Below are 16752 nucleotides of genomic sequence, written 5' to 3' on the forward strand. Positions count from 1 at the left end.
ATGTGAGAGATTTTACTCTCCAGCATCTGAAGTTATTACCTCCATTATTTAAGCTCAAGTTCAATATCCTGGGTTTGTAATATTTCCTTGTTTGTTCATTTTAAACTTAAATACTTTAGGCTTTAATCTCAGATTGTGTTCACACATCAGAGCTACGACACCTGGCTGTTATTTTTATCCCTCTGCTCCCTCCTCTGATCATTCACATCTCCCCCCCCCCTGTGTGTTATTAATTGCAGACGCACTTGACTGGCCTCACACGGCGCCACATCCCACTGTCTGGTGGGACCATGTGGGTTCTGGATAAGATCCGCGGGTCGGTGGAGACCGGCATGCTGCGGCAGGGAGACAACGGGGACAAGAAAGGCATGGCCCCGGCTTACAGCAACGTCCTCACTCCAGACAAGATCCCAGACTTCTTCATTCCCCCGAAGCTGATCAGCTGCCCCCCGGAGCCCGAGCTCCCTCACTTGAAAACCAAGGAGGGGCTGCAGCCGTCCACTTCAGAGCACACTATCGGCAGCGGCAGGAAGATCAGCAGCCCGAGGAGTCCTCGTCTGGTGGCCAAGATCGCAGGAGACACCAAGAACTTGCTGAGATCAGCAAACCGCCACATCATCCAGATAGAGAGCGCTGATGACGTTGTGGCTGGGGACACCAATGCAGACCCCCAGTCACAGACAGCTATGTCCCTGCCTTACGTTCCCAAGACCCATACATCGTACGGCTTCGCCACCTTGAAGGAAAGCCCCCACACCCGCCGAAAAGAGTCTCTGTTTCACTGTGAGCTCACCAGTCCCATCACCTCCCCGAACATCCAGAGGAAGACCCCGGGGAAAAGCAGTGACTCAGGGAACCACCTGAATCCAGCCGACTTCAACACCTCTCACATGAATCCGTATCGTTACTTCAGCGGTGGGGAGAGTGACACCTGCTCCTCGGCCGAGTCCTCACCCTTCAGCTCTCCTCTGCTCTCCCGCTCCGCGTCTCTGCTCAAGATCTTCACGCACGAGACGCAGGCCAAGGTCGTCAAGGCCAAGCGGACGTTCGCTCGCCACAGCTCCCTCTCCACCGACGAGTGCAGCTCGGCCGAGCCCAGCCCCAACATCCAGCGGCGGCTCCACGTCCCTTCCTTGCACGGCGGCGCCGGAGCATCCGACCACAGCCTCCAACAGGAGCACACCATCAACCTGCACAAAGGCGGCACGGTGAGGATCATGGCCAACTACGACTCCAGCACGTCGCGCCTGCTGATCCGCATCCTGGCGACGGGGAGTCTTTACGACAAGCACTTTGACATCAAGAGCATCAACTGCTGCGTGTCTGTCTACCTGAACCCGGGCAAGCTGCAGAAGCAGAGGAGCAACATCATCAAGAACAGCCGCAACCCGGTGTTCAACGAGGACTTCTTCTTCGACTCCATCAGCTCGGTCCAGGTGAAGAACCTGTCGGTGAAATTCAAGGTGGTGAACAAAGGCACCAGCCTCAAGAGGGACACGCTGCTGGGGGAGCGAGAGGTGGCGCTAACGAAGCTGCTGTCAGGACTTTAGAGCTGCAGGAGCTGGAGGTCGGAGGAGGAGGCACACACCAAGGATGCTGGCTGAAACTTAAATTCGATTTTCGCACTGGTTACTTTACAATCTGCTCTTTTTATTCGGATCGATTAAATCACTGGACACAAAGGGAGAGGAAAAAAGAAGAGGATAGAGATTGTTAGAAGAGAGGCTCTGAGATCTAAAGAAATTGGAGTCTCTTGATAACAGCGGTCCGCATGAAGGATTTATCGAGGTGGATTTTCGCCCGGCTCCTTCTTTCAAACATGAAAGCTCATTAAATCATCTGGGCTCGACAGCGACAGATGAATTTGACAGATGAAAGTAGTTTTTTCCGGACATATCTCCCAGCCAACTTCCACTGCCAGCTCTGATTCAAAGGTGGGACAACACCTGTGCATCCGCCTGTGTCAGTGTCCTCTCGTGCACTGTGCTCTCGATGCGTGGCGTGGTTTTATAACTGTAACTTGGCATAAATCCACAGCGGCACAGCACAAATGGAGTCTACATGTGTTCAGCACAAAGATGCCATTGTGAATCAGCGTGAGCTTTGAAGTGGTACTCCATCCTGATGTGCAAATGATCCTTTGATCCCAGTTACCATGGTCCACCTCCTGCAGGGGAGGGGGAGCAGCGCAGTCACGATAATCTAATTCACACGCCCCCAAAATTTAATTAGAGTCCAATTGAAAATGCAAACTGAAAATTGCATAATGTGATTATTTCCCTACATGCCAGCATTGCGAGTATTGTTTTCATCCCTGTGTGTGTGTGTGGACAAAGTAACTTAACAATGCATGGATGGATTTTCATTGTATTTTGGAGGGAATATTACTTGGGAAGGTTTCTCAAGATGACCAACTTGTGGAGCTAATTAGAATTAATTAGTAAAATTAGAAATGCTGCAATATCATTTTTTCCTTTGTGTATTGTGGATTTTGTGTATTGATCCGATACCAAGGCATTAAGAGAGAAAACAACTTATATAACATATTTTAAAGGCTGTATGCACATTACCTTTTGTGGAAGTGATGATTGTATCAGTGTATTGGTTGAACCTGGAGTCAAAATACGTGCAAGGGACAGTACAGCACAACTGCTGTTTTGGGAGTGGTGAAGAAGAAGTGATTTCCAGGTAAAGAACATCGCAATTGTATCTTGGTGAATATACTTTATAGTTATACCCGAACGGCACTTTCAACAGTGTCTGCGGCCTCCCTGATGCTATCGGAACATTTCTATCTAATATAGTAAACTACTTATCTCCTGACAGGGCTATAGAGAGAATGTCAAACTTATAGTGGTCTGAAAGAGATTGTCCCTCAATCTTGGAAACGGGTAGAAATATTGACTTATGATGTCGGATGGGATGCAAGGACTGTCTCATGTTAAACAGCCACCAGTTATGTCTTAACTACATGTAGTGACTACATGGAGCCACTGAGTCAATGAATGTGGAGAAAGGAGCGAAGGTGTTCGCACGGTAAATCAAGTTCCTTCATTTAATCGACAATGTATATGTATCATTGGTGAACTTTCTTGGACGTTATGAAGGACTGTTGTGCATCTTGCTACACACCAGACTTTCACCAAATGTGTGCACCAACATCTCCACTCTGCATCCAGACCGGTCCACATCACCTTAGTGCTGTCGCAGATTCTCAACACCAGGAATAGAGCAGACAGTAACACAGGCACATGTTTAAATTTCCCTTTTGCTTCAATTTATCATGCAAAATTCTTCTTTCCATAATTCTATTACACTATTATCTCAACTCTGTGGCTGTGACTTTGTGCTTTACTGCTTTTGGTTCATTCTGATTGCAATTGGACAAACACACAATTGGTCCCACTTTTTAATGTGTAATTAAATTAAATACGTCATTCATGTCACATTTTATGCAAACAGGCTCTTGCCTTAGTCACAGTGTTGGCATTGGACAGATACAGTACTTGTGTGCATGCACATGTAATAAATGTCTCATAAGAGAAGAATAGCGCACTGTAGTGCAAAGCACCAGTTGCATGGCACATGAACATGTCAATAACACACTGGTGTTTGCATGACGTGCTCAAAGTTTATGAAACCCTAAAGCCTTACCGTATATGTATGTGTGTGCGAGTGAGTGATAAAGAGGTATAGTGTGTGTTTAGCATGACATTTTGTCCAAAGTTGTTAATTTTCTATGTCGTATTTTGTAAAACTGTAAACGTGTGTTGGATTTGTACTGTATATAACTACATACGTGCTGGTTTCTTCTATCGTCGGTGAAGTGCCAATCATGCACTAAAGTGAGTTAGAAGTGCTGAGGAGAAGCTTTTGAATCATGTGTGTTTCAACTCTAATGAAGCCGACTGGACCGAGCAGAAACGTCAAGAAAGACACACAGAAAAAACAAGTAGTCCTCCTGAGGAGTCAGAAGAAACTAGCATTGTGTTTATGCCAATTCAAAATCAGCCTGTTGGTCCACTTCACAGCTGAGACTCCACTTCCCAGGGTTCTCAGAGAGACGCCTGCAGAGTTTGAAGTCGACGGCAGGAGCGGCTGTCGAGAAATCAAAAGCACAGGCTGACTGAAATAAAGAGCTTTCAGGATTTGTTTGCATGATTGCAAGTGATTACAGCTCGGCAGAAGAGAGAGAAGGAATCCGAGACATCAGACTGAGGATTCCCACACACTGGCCCAAAGCTTCAGTTTAAATCCTGGGAGGCTTGACTCTCACAAAGTGTCTGTGAAAACTTGTAGCACTGCTGTTGATACGCTCTATTGTACCATTTCTATACATTGACACTGTTGCTCGGCTTCGTATGAAACTCGTTGGAATCCCTGTTGCAAACATACAGTGCCTGCACGTTTACAGTTATTGTATTTTGTACTTCCTGAACTATATTCACCGCTCTTGTTATCAAACCTTTGCTTTATTCTCGCATGGCCTCAGTAGTGTCAGTACTAAATTTCAGTGGGTTCTTATTGTGCTGTGGTGGGTCGCATTGTTCTCTGACTCTAGGTGAGGATAAAATAATGAAACACTGAGAATATGGGTAACATGTTCTTGAGTTTTGTTTTTACAACTAATTGCTTTGACTTTTTTTATGTGGCTTCTTTTTTGATATACATTGAAATAGAGGGCAGAATAAAATAAGTAAAAAAATATTTGAGCAGAACAACCTTATCAATATACATATCTGAAGAATATCTATCATAGCTTAAAGAAAAATGTCAAAATATAATACTTAAACTTGACAGGAGAGGAAACAATTGATCTACTTTTTCCTTTTAAACGTTTTTGCGTTCTTTTTTCTTTTGCTACAAGCCTCCATTGTTTAAAAATACTTTTGAAATTATTTTGCCATAATGTTCCATGACTGCTCTGACATAAAAGCGCAGACACTAAAAATAATAATGTGGAATGGACATTTTACTTGTGATTAATATATCAGCACAAAGATGCGTCTTCTTTTTGCTGCTATAAACCGAGGATTTATTAAATGGATTTGTGAACCTTCTGTTGTTCTTGTGGTCGATGTTGAGCTGAGCTGGAGGCTTATTCCTAACAGAAACATACTGGATAATGTTTGATAAGTTCTGATGAGCCCACATGTTTTTTGTTTTATCTTTACGATTATATATATACATGATATAACAAACACTACATAAGGTTTGTTTATAAGGAACTGTCAGATAATTGGGATGAGTTCAAAATTAAGGCACATTGAACATTTGGTTTTAAAGACTTGTCAGACTTTGTTCTTCTTACCTCAGTCCAACAGTTCTCCAAACTGAACGACCAGGTCCTAACGCAGAACTTGTCGATCGTTAAACTACATCTACTTCCTCCTTAGTTCCCGTGATAATTACTGTGGCCTCTACAGGCAGCCTAACTTTAACGTAACACAAATGGCCGACACAGACGACTAGTGGTTTAGAGTTCTACAAGAGAAAAGTCTTGTTCAGTTTGCTGGTGTCATTAGCATGTTAGCATACTGTAGTGTTATAGAATATAGATTACTTCTTTGGGGTATTTCTTTGTTTTGTGTTTTCTTACTGAGAGTTAGACGAGAGGATTGATACTTCTGTTATTTGGGTGAAATTCAGCTCTTATATCCCTGCAGTCAATAGCTGTTTGATTAGATTCAGCAAGGAGAAGCTTGATTGAAGACATTTAATTTGAGTTTTGAGTAAAGCGTTAATGTCTGTGTGAGAAAGAGAGAGTACTGATACGTTTAATGTTGTGTTTATATATAAATATACTGTTTATAAACTGAAGTGTCTCTGAAGTCTTCCTGTCTTGACAGGTTCTCTCTGAAAAAGGGAGCTGCAAAGTGCCGGTCCGTTACTTGACATTGAAATCTCTAATCTCTCTCCAGTTGTATATAAACAGTGGAGGCTGATTTGCATGTGCTGTTGCTGTTCTTGTGTTTCTGGCTCTTTTTACTCTGTGATGCTTTACAGCCACTGACAGCTGCTCTGTGGTTACTGTGTTAATGGGTGTGAAATACTTACATTAATTAAATAATTAAAAGAAAAAGTTCCCCAGTATCTCTACTCATGTCGTTATTGATTCACAAGTGACCAGTGCACTGATTTTTGCTCCCATCAATTTGGATTATCTGGCATAATGTTACACTCCCACTTGAAATGATTGGGATACTATGAGAGCTTTATCTGTGGAACTTATATTGTTGACAACTGTCTCACTATAAATACACCTTTTTTCGGTTATTTGACTTTATTTATTCATGTACATTTCAAGTTTTTATTTTTTTTTGTTCCTCATCACAGGCTGGTAAATCTGGCTTTCATAACAACAAAAGCAGACAAAACACTCATAAACAGAGGAATAACACAGGTTGAGGTTTTGCTTTCTGTTTCAAAAGATTAAAAATAATTTCACCCAGTGATTTGTTATCTGTACCCTGGGACTTAGTTCTAACTCATTATTTAGTTATTACTGACAAATTGGGATAATTTAGATTTAAAAATTTTGCTCAACTAAACAGTCTGGAGGGAAGATTTCTAATCTTATCGACTACAAGAGCTCAAAGAGTAAAACTGACGCAGTAAACAATCAGTCTTCTCAGGAAAAACAGCTCCTGATCAGTGACTTCTTTACTGATTGCATCTGTTTTATGTATTTAAATTCAAGTCCTGATCAATAATTGTTCTGGTGCTTGTAACCAGCACAAAACTCCCTTTGTAAGCCTCGATTTTTTTTATTCCAGGACATCAGTTATCAGCTTCGTCGTGGTTTCACTGTGGCGTTTGATTGAGATACTGACACAGAGGGAAGTATGAGTGTGACTGACAGGATGAAGACATCAATGTGGCCGTCCAGGCTTGTCTGACATTTTTTGGTCAGGAGAGCATCACCTCCGCCATTTCTCCCTCCTCGTCTGATCCCCTGCAGCTCTGCATCAGTCCTGTCCGTCTTCATAATGACCCGATTCACCACAGTTATGTGTCACCCTCACTTCTTTTCGAACTGACCCCTCAGCTTGTTAACGTTGCACTCCCACTTAAAATCCCATATCCAGCAGAGTTTTTTAAGGCCTGTGGTCATCCTCAACTTGTCTCCCACGAATTAACACTCACAGCACACACAACATTAATCATCTCGACTCTGCCATGCATGCTTGCTCTAATTGGGGGGGTAAACATACCACGCCATCACCATTAGCCTCAGGGAGGAGTCAGTCAGTTTGGAAGGGATGTGCGTGGGAGGAGACAGGAACTGATACACGCCAGGGAAACACTGGTATTAGCTGCTGCCACTGTCACATGTCTGTTCCACCGCACAAAATGTGACAGTTTTACCCAAATCTGCAGTTCAGCTCCACAGAAAGTTTTAGTGTCTTTCAGCTCATTTTGTTTCAACAGGGCCTCATATATGAACGATTTTAGTTCACCAAGTTCATCATCAAAGACAGCTGCTCTTAACTTACAACACAAAAAAAGGAACACAAAGACCTACACAGTCAGTTCGTAAACGCAGCGGGGAGTTAAGCAAGATATTTTCTTCAGAAGGTGGTCGAGAGAGAGAGAGAGAGAGAAAGATAGAAACCATGAAGTCAAAACCATGGCTACATGAAAGTCTAAATTATACTCTAATTATGTAACACTGATAAGGCCATAATGGCTGCTCACTGACTTTCTATTGAAGGAAGTTTAAGAGGAAACAAAACGTTGCCCAAATTATCACAATCTTCCCAGAACAATTCACTGTTTGAACAATTATATAAAGCAGTTGGTTAATTGGATTGAAAATCACCTGATCTGGCAGCAGTGAGATCATGTCTAGGGTTAGTAACTTTAAGAAGTGCATGTCAGGGCATGTCTGACATCATCTTTATGCAGCATAGGGGGAACCACGTTTCCCACAATCTACCATGAAAAAGTATCTGATAAAGTATGTTATTGCTGCATTCCTGCCCTATTGCTTAAACCTCAATTACAGCTTACATCAGCCTGACACATCTTTAATTTCCCACTTGTAGAAACATAACAATTGACATGTTAACAAACTTGGCAGCACAACCAAAACCTTGTTTCATAATCTTAACAATGAATACTGGGGACTGAGACGCTGGCTCCTGGGTTGTCTGTGTGATAGTGAGTCATGCAACGCCATTCCCTCAAGGCGGCCTTAAAATATCACAGTCACATCACAAAAACATATGAGTTCATCCTTGAGTCCAAGTGAATGTTTGCACCAATTTTGAAGAAATTCTCTCAAGGCGTTCTTCTGATATCGTGTTCACAATGGAATGGACGGACCACCCAAACACAGAATGCTTATTATTCTCATTACAGAGACGAAGCAGCTGAAACTCTCCCACTGCAGGTTGGAGAGTCGGCAGCTTGTCCTGTTGCTCGTGGTCTGATCCTGTGAGACACACACACGACTGAAACTCGACACTCTGACCTCACGGATAAATTTATTCAGCTTTTGAATTCGTAATGGCTGAAAGAGGCCAAAAACTCAAAATCAATCAGCTCAACTGGTTCACAGACGTCACACCCCAACACACACGCACTCATGACAGCTGAGAGATGTTTGACCGATGGTTAAACAGAAACACTGTTTCTGTCCTTCTCCGACCGCGTCATTCAACAGCCGAGTTACCTCAAGCAACTTTGCCGTCGCTATGACTGAACATTTCCACCATTTATTATTCAGGATCCCTCACAATCACACACTGATTCTGTTTCTCTCTGCTCGTCCCTGCAGCCTCTAATTCATCACCCGCACACGCATGCAAATAGACGATTAGGTTTCCTGCTGCAGCTGCACATGAGACGCTGCCACTGCCCCGACACTCCGCTCGCCACAGCGGCAAGAAAACGTTTTCCAATATCCTTCATCTGCCATTGTTCATTTCCATCCCTTGGCGGATGTTTCTCACAGCTTGTAAATTGATTTATAATGCTGTCCTCTCCTGAGTGCGGTGGAGGTTGGAGGGAAAACACCGAGGAGGTTGGGGGGATCTGGGAATGGGTGCAGGGTCTGGATGCGACATGGAGGTGTAGCAATGAAAACCTGTATTCTGGAGAGCAAATCTGATTGGGGCAATTTTCAGCCCTGGCTTCCGTGGCTTCAGGGAGGAAAAGGTTTAGCGCTGTTATAGGCTTTAGGATTACTATGGCAACCGCAGAGCAGATTGCTCTCGAAGTGAAGGAATGAGATGAATGTGTACATGTGTGCATGTGTGTGTTTGTGTGTAGTGGGGGGTTGAGTATTTGCTGTAAATTACCATCCAGTGTAATTGTAGCACGCTGCGGTTTTTCCTGAAGCATTTACCCTCAAACAAAAGGCAAAATTTTGTAAGATCAGTGACCCTCACGTTGTTTGCACCGTGTTGCAGATTTGATTCATTCAATCTGACACCGATTACAGATGCAGTTGCATTAAGGTCAAAAGTCCATTAGAATCGGTTCTGCTGGTTTGCTCATTGACATTTCTCTTATTATCTTGAATCTCTTATTTGTTGAGTAGTGCTTAATACCAGCAGCCTGTGGATTGCAGTGTAATTTTGTTGTATAAAAGTAAAACAAAATTACCTTTTGAAGGTCCGGTGTTTAAGATTTAGGTGAAAGGAATCTATTGGCAGAAATTAAATATAAAATGATCCTTGAGATGTTTTCACTAATGTGTTTCATTCAAATTGTAAGATTTGTAGTTTTCTTTACCCTAGAATGTATATTATATTTAAATACTTTAGATTTACATCAGTAGCGGGTCCTCTCCTGAAAGACTCTATCTTACAATGCCCATTCTACATATGCCTGTGTCGTTACAGTCGTATAATGTTTATCATGAAATTAAAATATGTTAGCTTTATTTCTGTTATGTGTGCTAGATATCTGTCAGGCAATTTACATAATTTTCACACACAAGTTCACAACTTTCCAAATTTAAGCTCTGTAATGTCGTTCAATATTAGGCATTGCTACAAAAAAACAAAAATTTTGCTTTTTCTTCGTAGAAAATTGCTAAAGAGAAAGTCATTTTAAGAATTTTAGTTGAAATACAGAGATCAGCACCCAAAACTCCTGTTGATGTCTGGGCCTCTCCGATATCGTGAAATAAATATAATGAAATTATCAAAATGACCTGGCAGGACAGACTTCAATGCTGGTCAGTTTTAGCCAGTGTGCCACCAGTTACTGACCAATGCTTTAGTTTGTCTTAGAAAAGAAACTCTCCTGTTTGCACAAACACACACTGATATTCACACTACGTAGTATGTTTGTTCACCCCGACTGGTGTTTAGGTGCAAAACGGTTGTCATGCTGTCAAAGGCCTTTACGTTGATTGATGTGACACCTCTGTCATCGCCCTTAAAGTCTGTGTTATAACACTTTCTGTGACACGGTGTGAGTGCCTCTCTCTTGGTATCTGGTCCTTTAGATGATTCTTTGCTAAACATTGATTGATCTGTTCCAGCTTAGCAACCGTAACCCCACACTTCACGGTCAGTCAGGCTTTGGAGACTCACCATAAATAGATTTTCTGGATGCTGCTACAGCAAAGTGTCATGCTGCTGCTGTTCTCTTCATCACAGCCTAGGAGGCATTTTGATAAGCACATGATCATGTTTATAAAGTCTGTTTTGTATTTAGGTGTGCAGGTCATGCGGTGTAGCGGTAGTATTGGGGGAGTTGAGGTGTGTTTGCAAACTCTTAGCTTAATTCTCTGTTGAATTTTTTCTTGTGTAAAATTAAAAACGTATAAATTGGTTTGTCTCGATTCAAAAGAATTTGAATTGTGATTATTATACATCAGAAAAATCTGTCTAGTTTTGAGTGCACTGTTTTCCATGTCCTCTAATTGAAAGTGCTATAAGTCTATAAAAACCAGACCAGTGCGGCACATTAAAAAAAAATGTTTAAGAATCGTAACACCTGTTGCAGAGTTTGGGAACCACACAGTAGTGCTGAGATCGTGTGATATATTGTGTGTGACCAAATGTTCAGTTAACACCCTTTCATGCCACCTTTTTTTTTAGAGAAAAAAAAATTACATTTGAGCAACTCCTGGAATTTTTGTTAATTTACCAACCAGTCAAATAATCTGCAACTGTCATTTTCAGAGGATGGAATGTCAACGGCAGCTGGCGAAGAATTAAAAGCTGTTTGAAACCAAAGATCAGTTGCTTTCCACAGATTACTGTAATGTGCCAGAGCACAGATTCAAAGCTTTACAGCCAACAGCAGTGACAGAGATGAGGTTTGGCTAATAGTCAGTCCCAATCACATTTGAATTCATTGTCAGACATGCAAGTGACTCTGTAGATAAACAGGCTCTGAGCACACGGCTGCGTGGAGTCCTGTCATCGTCCGGTTACTGTATTAATCACCTGGCAGCCAGCAGAAGCTTTAACAATGAGCTTTGTGGGCCTGGTGGCCTTCAGTGACCCTGCGACCGTCTGCTCCCGGCGGCGCCAAACAGTAAGATGGCTGACCCTCAACCGCCACTGCTGCCGACCAAATCAACGGTGTTGGTGTTACCATAGCAACCAAGGGGACATTTGCCACAGGTTTCTGAGGAACATCGGGTGGTCAGTGTCGCAGAAAAGGCATTTTCTAGGTGTTTGAAGTCAGATGAAGCAGGCAGTGTGCAATAAGTTGCGAGAGGCCAGTTCAAGTATAAACATAGCGACGTATATCTACATCTAAATAAATGAGTTATTCATTTCATATAATGGCAACTGCTCTACCAAAATAACTGAAGGATGCACAGAGCGCATAACCTCACCAAGGCTAACGCTCCATCCCGCAATTGTAAAGAAACATCCTGAATTTAATCGGTTCCTTCGTTTCGTGGAAAAAACTGTTTTGTAGTCTTTGCGTAATCCTGCCGAACTGGAACAAACCAACAAACCAACTGAAACATCAACTCCTTGGCGAAGGAAATAAAGCTCACGAAGCATTAGGCTACAGCTTTCTGAGACATAACAATCAATATTCTCTGTGAATTACCCGCTTTCCTATTTACCAGACAGATTGAGCAGGTTCATAGAATAAAAACTGTCATCTTCCCCTATTTGTCACTGACAGGAAAAGACCCACCTCAGTGACTCCTGTATTGATTTGTTATGATGGAAGTAAATTTGCCACAACTTCCCTTTTCTAATGAAAAGCAATAAAGGAAATGAAGGTGTTTTTCATTAACTAGTCATCAACACCCTGTTGACAAGGCGAGGGCTATTTTTCTCCATAATCTCTGTTCCTGTCAGGACAATATTGGGGAAAGTACTGTTCTGTTTGTTTAGTTGTTCCCTCACAGAGAAACCAATTATTCATCTCCTCCAGCAGAATGACAACAACCTGCCATGACGTGCTTGTCAACAAATGTACATGATACCGTTTCAACCCCAAAGCCCTCGTTCTCACCCTCACACTCGGTATTATCTCTGCTTTACTGGATCATGTTATTGTTTTTTTCTCTTCACGGCTTCACAGGTAGAGGCAACATCCCATAGGGGCTTTATGATTGACACCTCAACCACGAGCTGTGTGCATTCCCCACAGGCTGAGGTAAAAGAGACTCATTGTTTTCATTTGATTGCACAAAATGTTCGGAGACAAATGTTACCATAAAGAACAAATCAACATAGAGGGTAATTTTAAGAATTTGTGCAACAGGGTCAACTAGCCACGTCAGCTCTTTGGGAATGAGTTCATCAGATATTGTCAGGGTATCAAAACACACTATGATTGAATAAATAATTGTTTTACTGTGTCAGTGTGGGGTTAGCAATCTGAGGATTTCACATTGTGATCTATGAAGACGTCCACTATCTACCTAAGGGAATCATAGAGACCAGGTTTACCTGTACCCTTATAACGTTCAATTTAGAGTGTGCGATCAACATAACCATAATCTGGACTAGTGGAAGGAAGCTGCACCACTGTGCCACTAGATTTTGATGCTGTTTGGACAACTGATATCATCTTTTTTTCATGTGACATATTTGAAAAAACAACTCAATATAAAATATAGAGGAGATGGTCATCAGTGGATTGGGTTTGCACAGACAGGTATTTCTCAGAGCACAGCTATTTATAAACTGTGTTGGGCAACACTTGGTCTTTCTGAGGTAAAATTGCAAATCTATTCAGCCACCTTAAATTGAATTATCTGAATCAGGTCAGATCAATCCCAGTGTCTCACTTATCCTTGATAACGATTTGAAAGAGGTGACTGAGGCCTTCTATCAAGATAATGAAATGGGGCCTTTCAGAGCTAACTCGAGATAACTTGAATCCACGGTTTGATCTGACGGTATCTTTAATGCAGTATTGATTAAGTAATGTAATGTCCATAGGTTGGATAGTCTCTACAGTACATTTCAATATAACATTTCACCCTGTGATTGTGTGTTAATAAGATTGAGATATATATGGGAAGATGTTTCCCGGCTCTATAGGTTCCCAGGTTTGTGGATATTTCATTTGGAATATTTTGTAACATTTTTGCTTCAGGTGAATTTCTACTAAAAGTGGCCATTGAGACCAATTAGCTGCAAGACTGAGAGGTTGAGCTATATTAAGCATTTTGATCCCTGGACTATATCCTGAATCTCTGATGGTTGTTTGGAAACTTCACAGGATGAAACCTGTGTTAACAGTGTGGCAGGTAATCGCTCCTGAAGTCAAGTTCACGACAAACCAGATATAGGCTGTTAACTTGTGAGTTTCAGAGGTGTTGGTCACACCTTTGGATTTCTTTGGACACAGACATTCTAGCCTGTCTCCCTGTTTAGAGCAGGAATGAAGTTCTAGCAGATAAATAGGTGACATAAGTCATTTCACTCTATGCAAGAAAGTGAATTAGTGTATTTCCAAAAATGTCAAATTTAAACAGCCATTCTAATTTTTGATCATGCACCATGAACTGTAAATAAAGATTGATTCACCTCCACTTCTTCCTTTTCAAAAATGAAGCTACAATATCCTGGATTCAGATGCTGCCGCCTTGTGCTTTTGTGTCATTTGGAGCCAGAGTCTGTACAGTGGTGTAACTTTGGAGTGGAGTCCACTTACATGGATGAGGCACGGTTTATGACTTCTACTGCAACCAGTCACCAGGAGGAGATTAGGATGGTTGTCATCAGTCTACATCCAGAATGTTTGATCTTCACACACGAAGAGGCGTTTCAATGCAGAGGGACACTCAAGTCATTACAGGATGTTCAATACAAAGACAAATAGAGGCACTTTACACTTCTCCTAAATTACAGGAATATTGTTTTTTTGTTTTGAAAATATCAGTGCAAATAATATCTGCTGCAAGTGAAATGATTAATACAGAGTGCAGCCCTCTTAGAGAGGAAAGGTGCATTGAGATGTGGATGTGTAATGAATCAGCCTCAGATTCCCAAGATGGCGAGAGCTCATCGATCTTGCAAACAGGTGTGTGAGCAATAAAGCTGCCTGTCCTGAGACTCTGCATCGATGCTCACATTTACAGATCTGTTCTCCACAGCCAGAATAAACATCCAGCGCAGTTGGTTAGCTAAGGGGCTTTAGTGCTCTTTTATGAACAAGCCTTTATGCACTTTAAGATCCGACTTTTACTAGACAGCCTCAATTTCCTGCTCAGGTAGAAGTCAGCGGCAGGTTGCCGACGCTACAGCAAGTATTGTTTGTTGTTCAGATTAATCAGTCCGATAAGAGGAGGGCGGAAGAAAGTGTGTGTGTGTGTGTGTGGTACGAATGAGACGGCATACCTTGAGGTAACCATGGTGACTGGCAGGCCGCAGACAGCTGTGAATTAACATCAGCGCCGCGGCACCGGGATCGTAATTAGAAACGTAGGGAAGGAGCAGGACGGCCGCATGATGCGCTGCGTTGTCCCGGCCCTTTATCAACACGCCGCTTCCATAACATCAAAGAGAATTAGCTTCCAAATGAACTCGTGTCAGACATAGATACTGTGAGGGGAGTGACGAGAGAATGAGCCAGAGTTACTCAGGTTTGTTCAAATGTAACCTGGTCCTCAGGACATTTTATCCAGACTGAAAAGGTGAGGTCTGTAAAATGGAAGCTCAAGGCTGCTTCCCAAACAGGATCAATTTTTATTTCTAAATGTCTGATCATTTCTGGTTTGTCCACATCTGCTTTATTCATGTTTCTGGTGAATAAAGATGATGCCAGTGGCGACATCAGCCTCTCAGAGAGTATAGCTGACCCGATTGGTCGACCAAAGTTGACCAATTGGGTCGGTGCAGTCCGTCTTGGCACCGACCCGAGCTAGAGGATGATCAAACTGGTCAGTGGTCAGCCTCTGGTAGAGTTGGAAATAGCATTCAATTATTCGAGAACAATTTAGTTTACTTAATTTGAAATCTTGATATGTAATTGTTAATATAAGGCTATGTAATTGTAATTGTTATTTTCCTTATTTGGAGCTGACTTCTCTTGACCCCTGCATACTTTTATTATTTAGCCTTTTATTAATGAAAAATAAGTGTGAACATTTTCGTGCACTGTTGCAGTTCCCCCCATAATAACATCGTAGCCTCTGCCTCCATCGCGACTGCTGGCAAAGGCAATTCCTAAATTTATTGTAATCTGTTTATTAATAGATTAATCATAATATGCTCCATTTTCTAATATTTATGCTTAAATAGATCAATGCTGGCAGATCAACCATTATTATTGGACGTGGCAGCCTTGGCTTACAGGTGGATTTCAATCTGTCTGTACTGAAACGCTGCAGTTTGAAAAGTAAACTCTGCAGTTTGACAGTTGGTGAAATATTATTAAAGAAATGTTTGTCCTCTCTCGTCTCTCCGTCTCTCCTGAACCTGGTCTCGATCCAGACTGTTTCCTTTGATGAGGCCTCATTTCCTTGACTTGAGGAACTCAGCCTGAAAGGTAAGAGCCTGGTTAAAATGTCTCATTCATATTCATCTCATTCAGGCGGAACAGTTTCATCTCTGCTGATTAGTTTTCACACGGTGCCGTTTAATGGGATTTCTTCCGTACTCAATCCTTTTTACGTACAATGATGACTCATCTCGTGGATTTGTGATTCATTCATCTTCTTTGTGGATCGTTTCCCTGATCCCTGGGTTTTACACTTTCCTCCTAACACTTTCATACAAGCTCCAGATTGCTCAGAGAGTGTCACCTGTGCACGCTGGGTTATCAGCAGCAACACATAACATGTGTATGTTGGGTCATCTCGAGATAATTAGAAATGATTAATCATCAATATTATTAGAATTTAATCATCTTTCGATCTGGCCTCCAGGTTATGTGTCGGAACATGACCTCCCATGTTTGTCATCCTGTCCGTTTCAACATGGGAGAGGGAGTATTCAGTTGTTTCTGACGTTCTTCACCTTCTGCAGACAAACAGGAACAAATTAAAGTCAGTGGAAATATGAAAGTGAGCTGCTGGATTTATAGATAAGCAAACGACTAATTGTCTCTTCCTTATTAATTACTTATGCAGTGTTACAGGAAATGTCAGATTGCTGCACCCTCTTCTTCCTATCACCTCTTCTAATGAGAAACTAAAGGAGGGTTTTTAAAGAGACACAAAAGCTCCTTCAGAAAAGGTTTTGATGGAGACAGTTCAGGATGCTAATTAAGACAGTTTATGGTAAATAGAGCTTCTTTCTCATTTTTTTCTTTTGCAAACTCCATCACAACACTCAGCAACTTGTCTCTTTCGAGAGATGGGGA

At 42.0% G+C, this 16752-nt stretch overlaps 1 protein-coding gene across 1 annotated transcript; it reads left to right on the top strand.

Moving 5' to 3' along the window:
- The first annotated feature begins 290 nt into the window (after positions 1-290).
- On the top strand, positions 291-1550 carry LOC133011134 (C2 calcium-dependent domain-containing protein 4C). The gene has a single exon (XM_061078838.1). It carries the CDS (start codon positions 291-293, stop codon positions 1548-1550), a length of 1260 nt encoding a protein of 419 aa, XP_060934821.1.
- The last annotated feature ends 15202 nt before the right edge of the window (positions 1551-16752 follow it).

The sequence above is a fragment of the Limanda limanda genome, chromosome 9 (genome assembly GCF_963576545.1).
Source record: "Limanda limanda chromosome 9, fLimLim1.1, whole genome shotgun sequence".
Taxonomy (NCBI): domain Eukaryota; kingdom Metazoa; phylum Chordata; class Actinopteri; order Pleuronectiformes; family Pleuronectidae; genus Limanda; species Limanda limanda.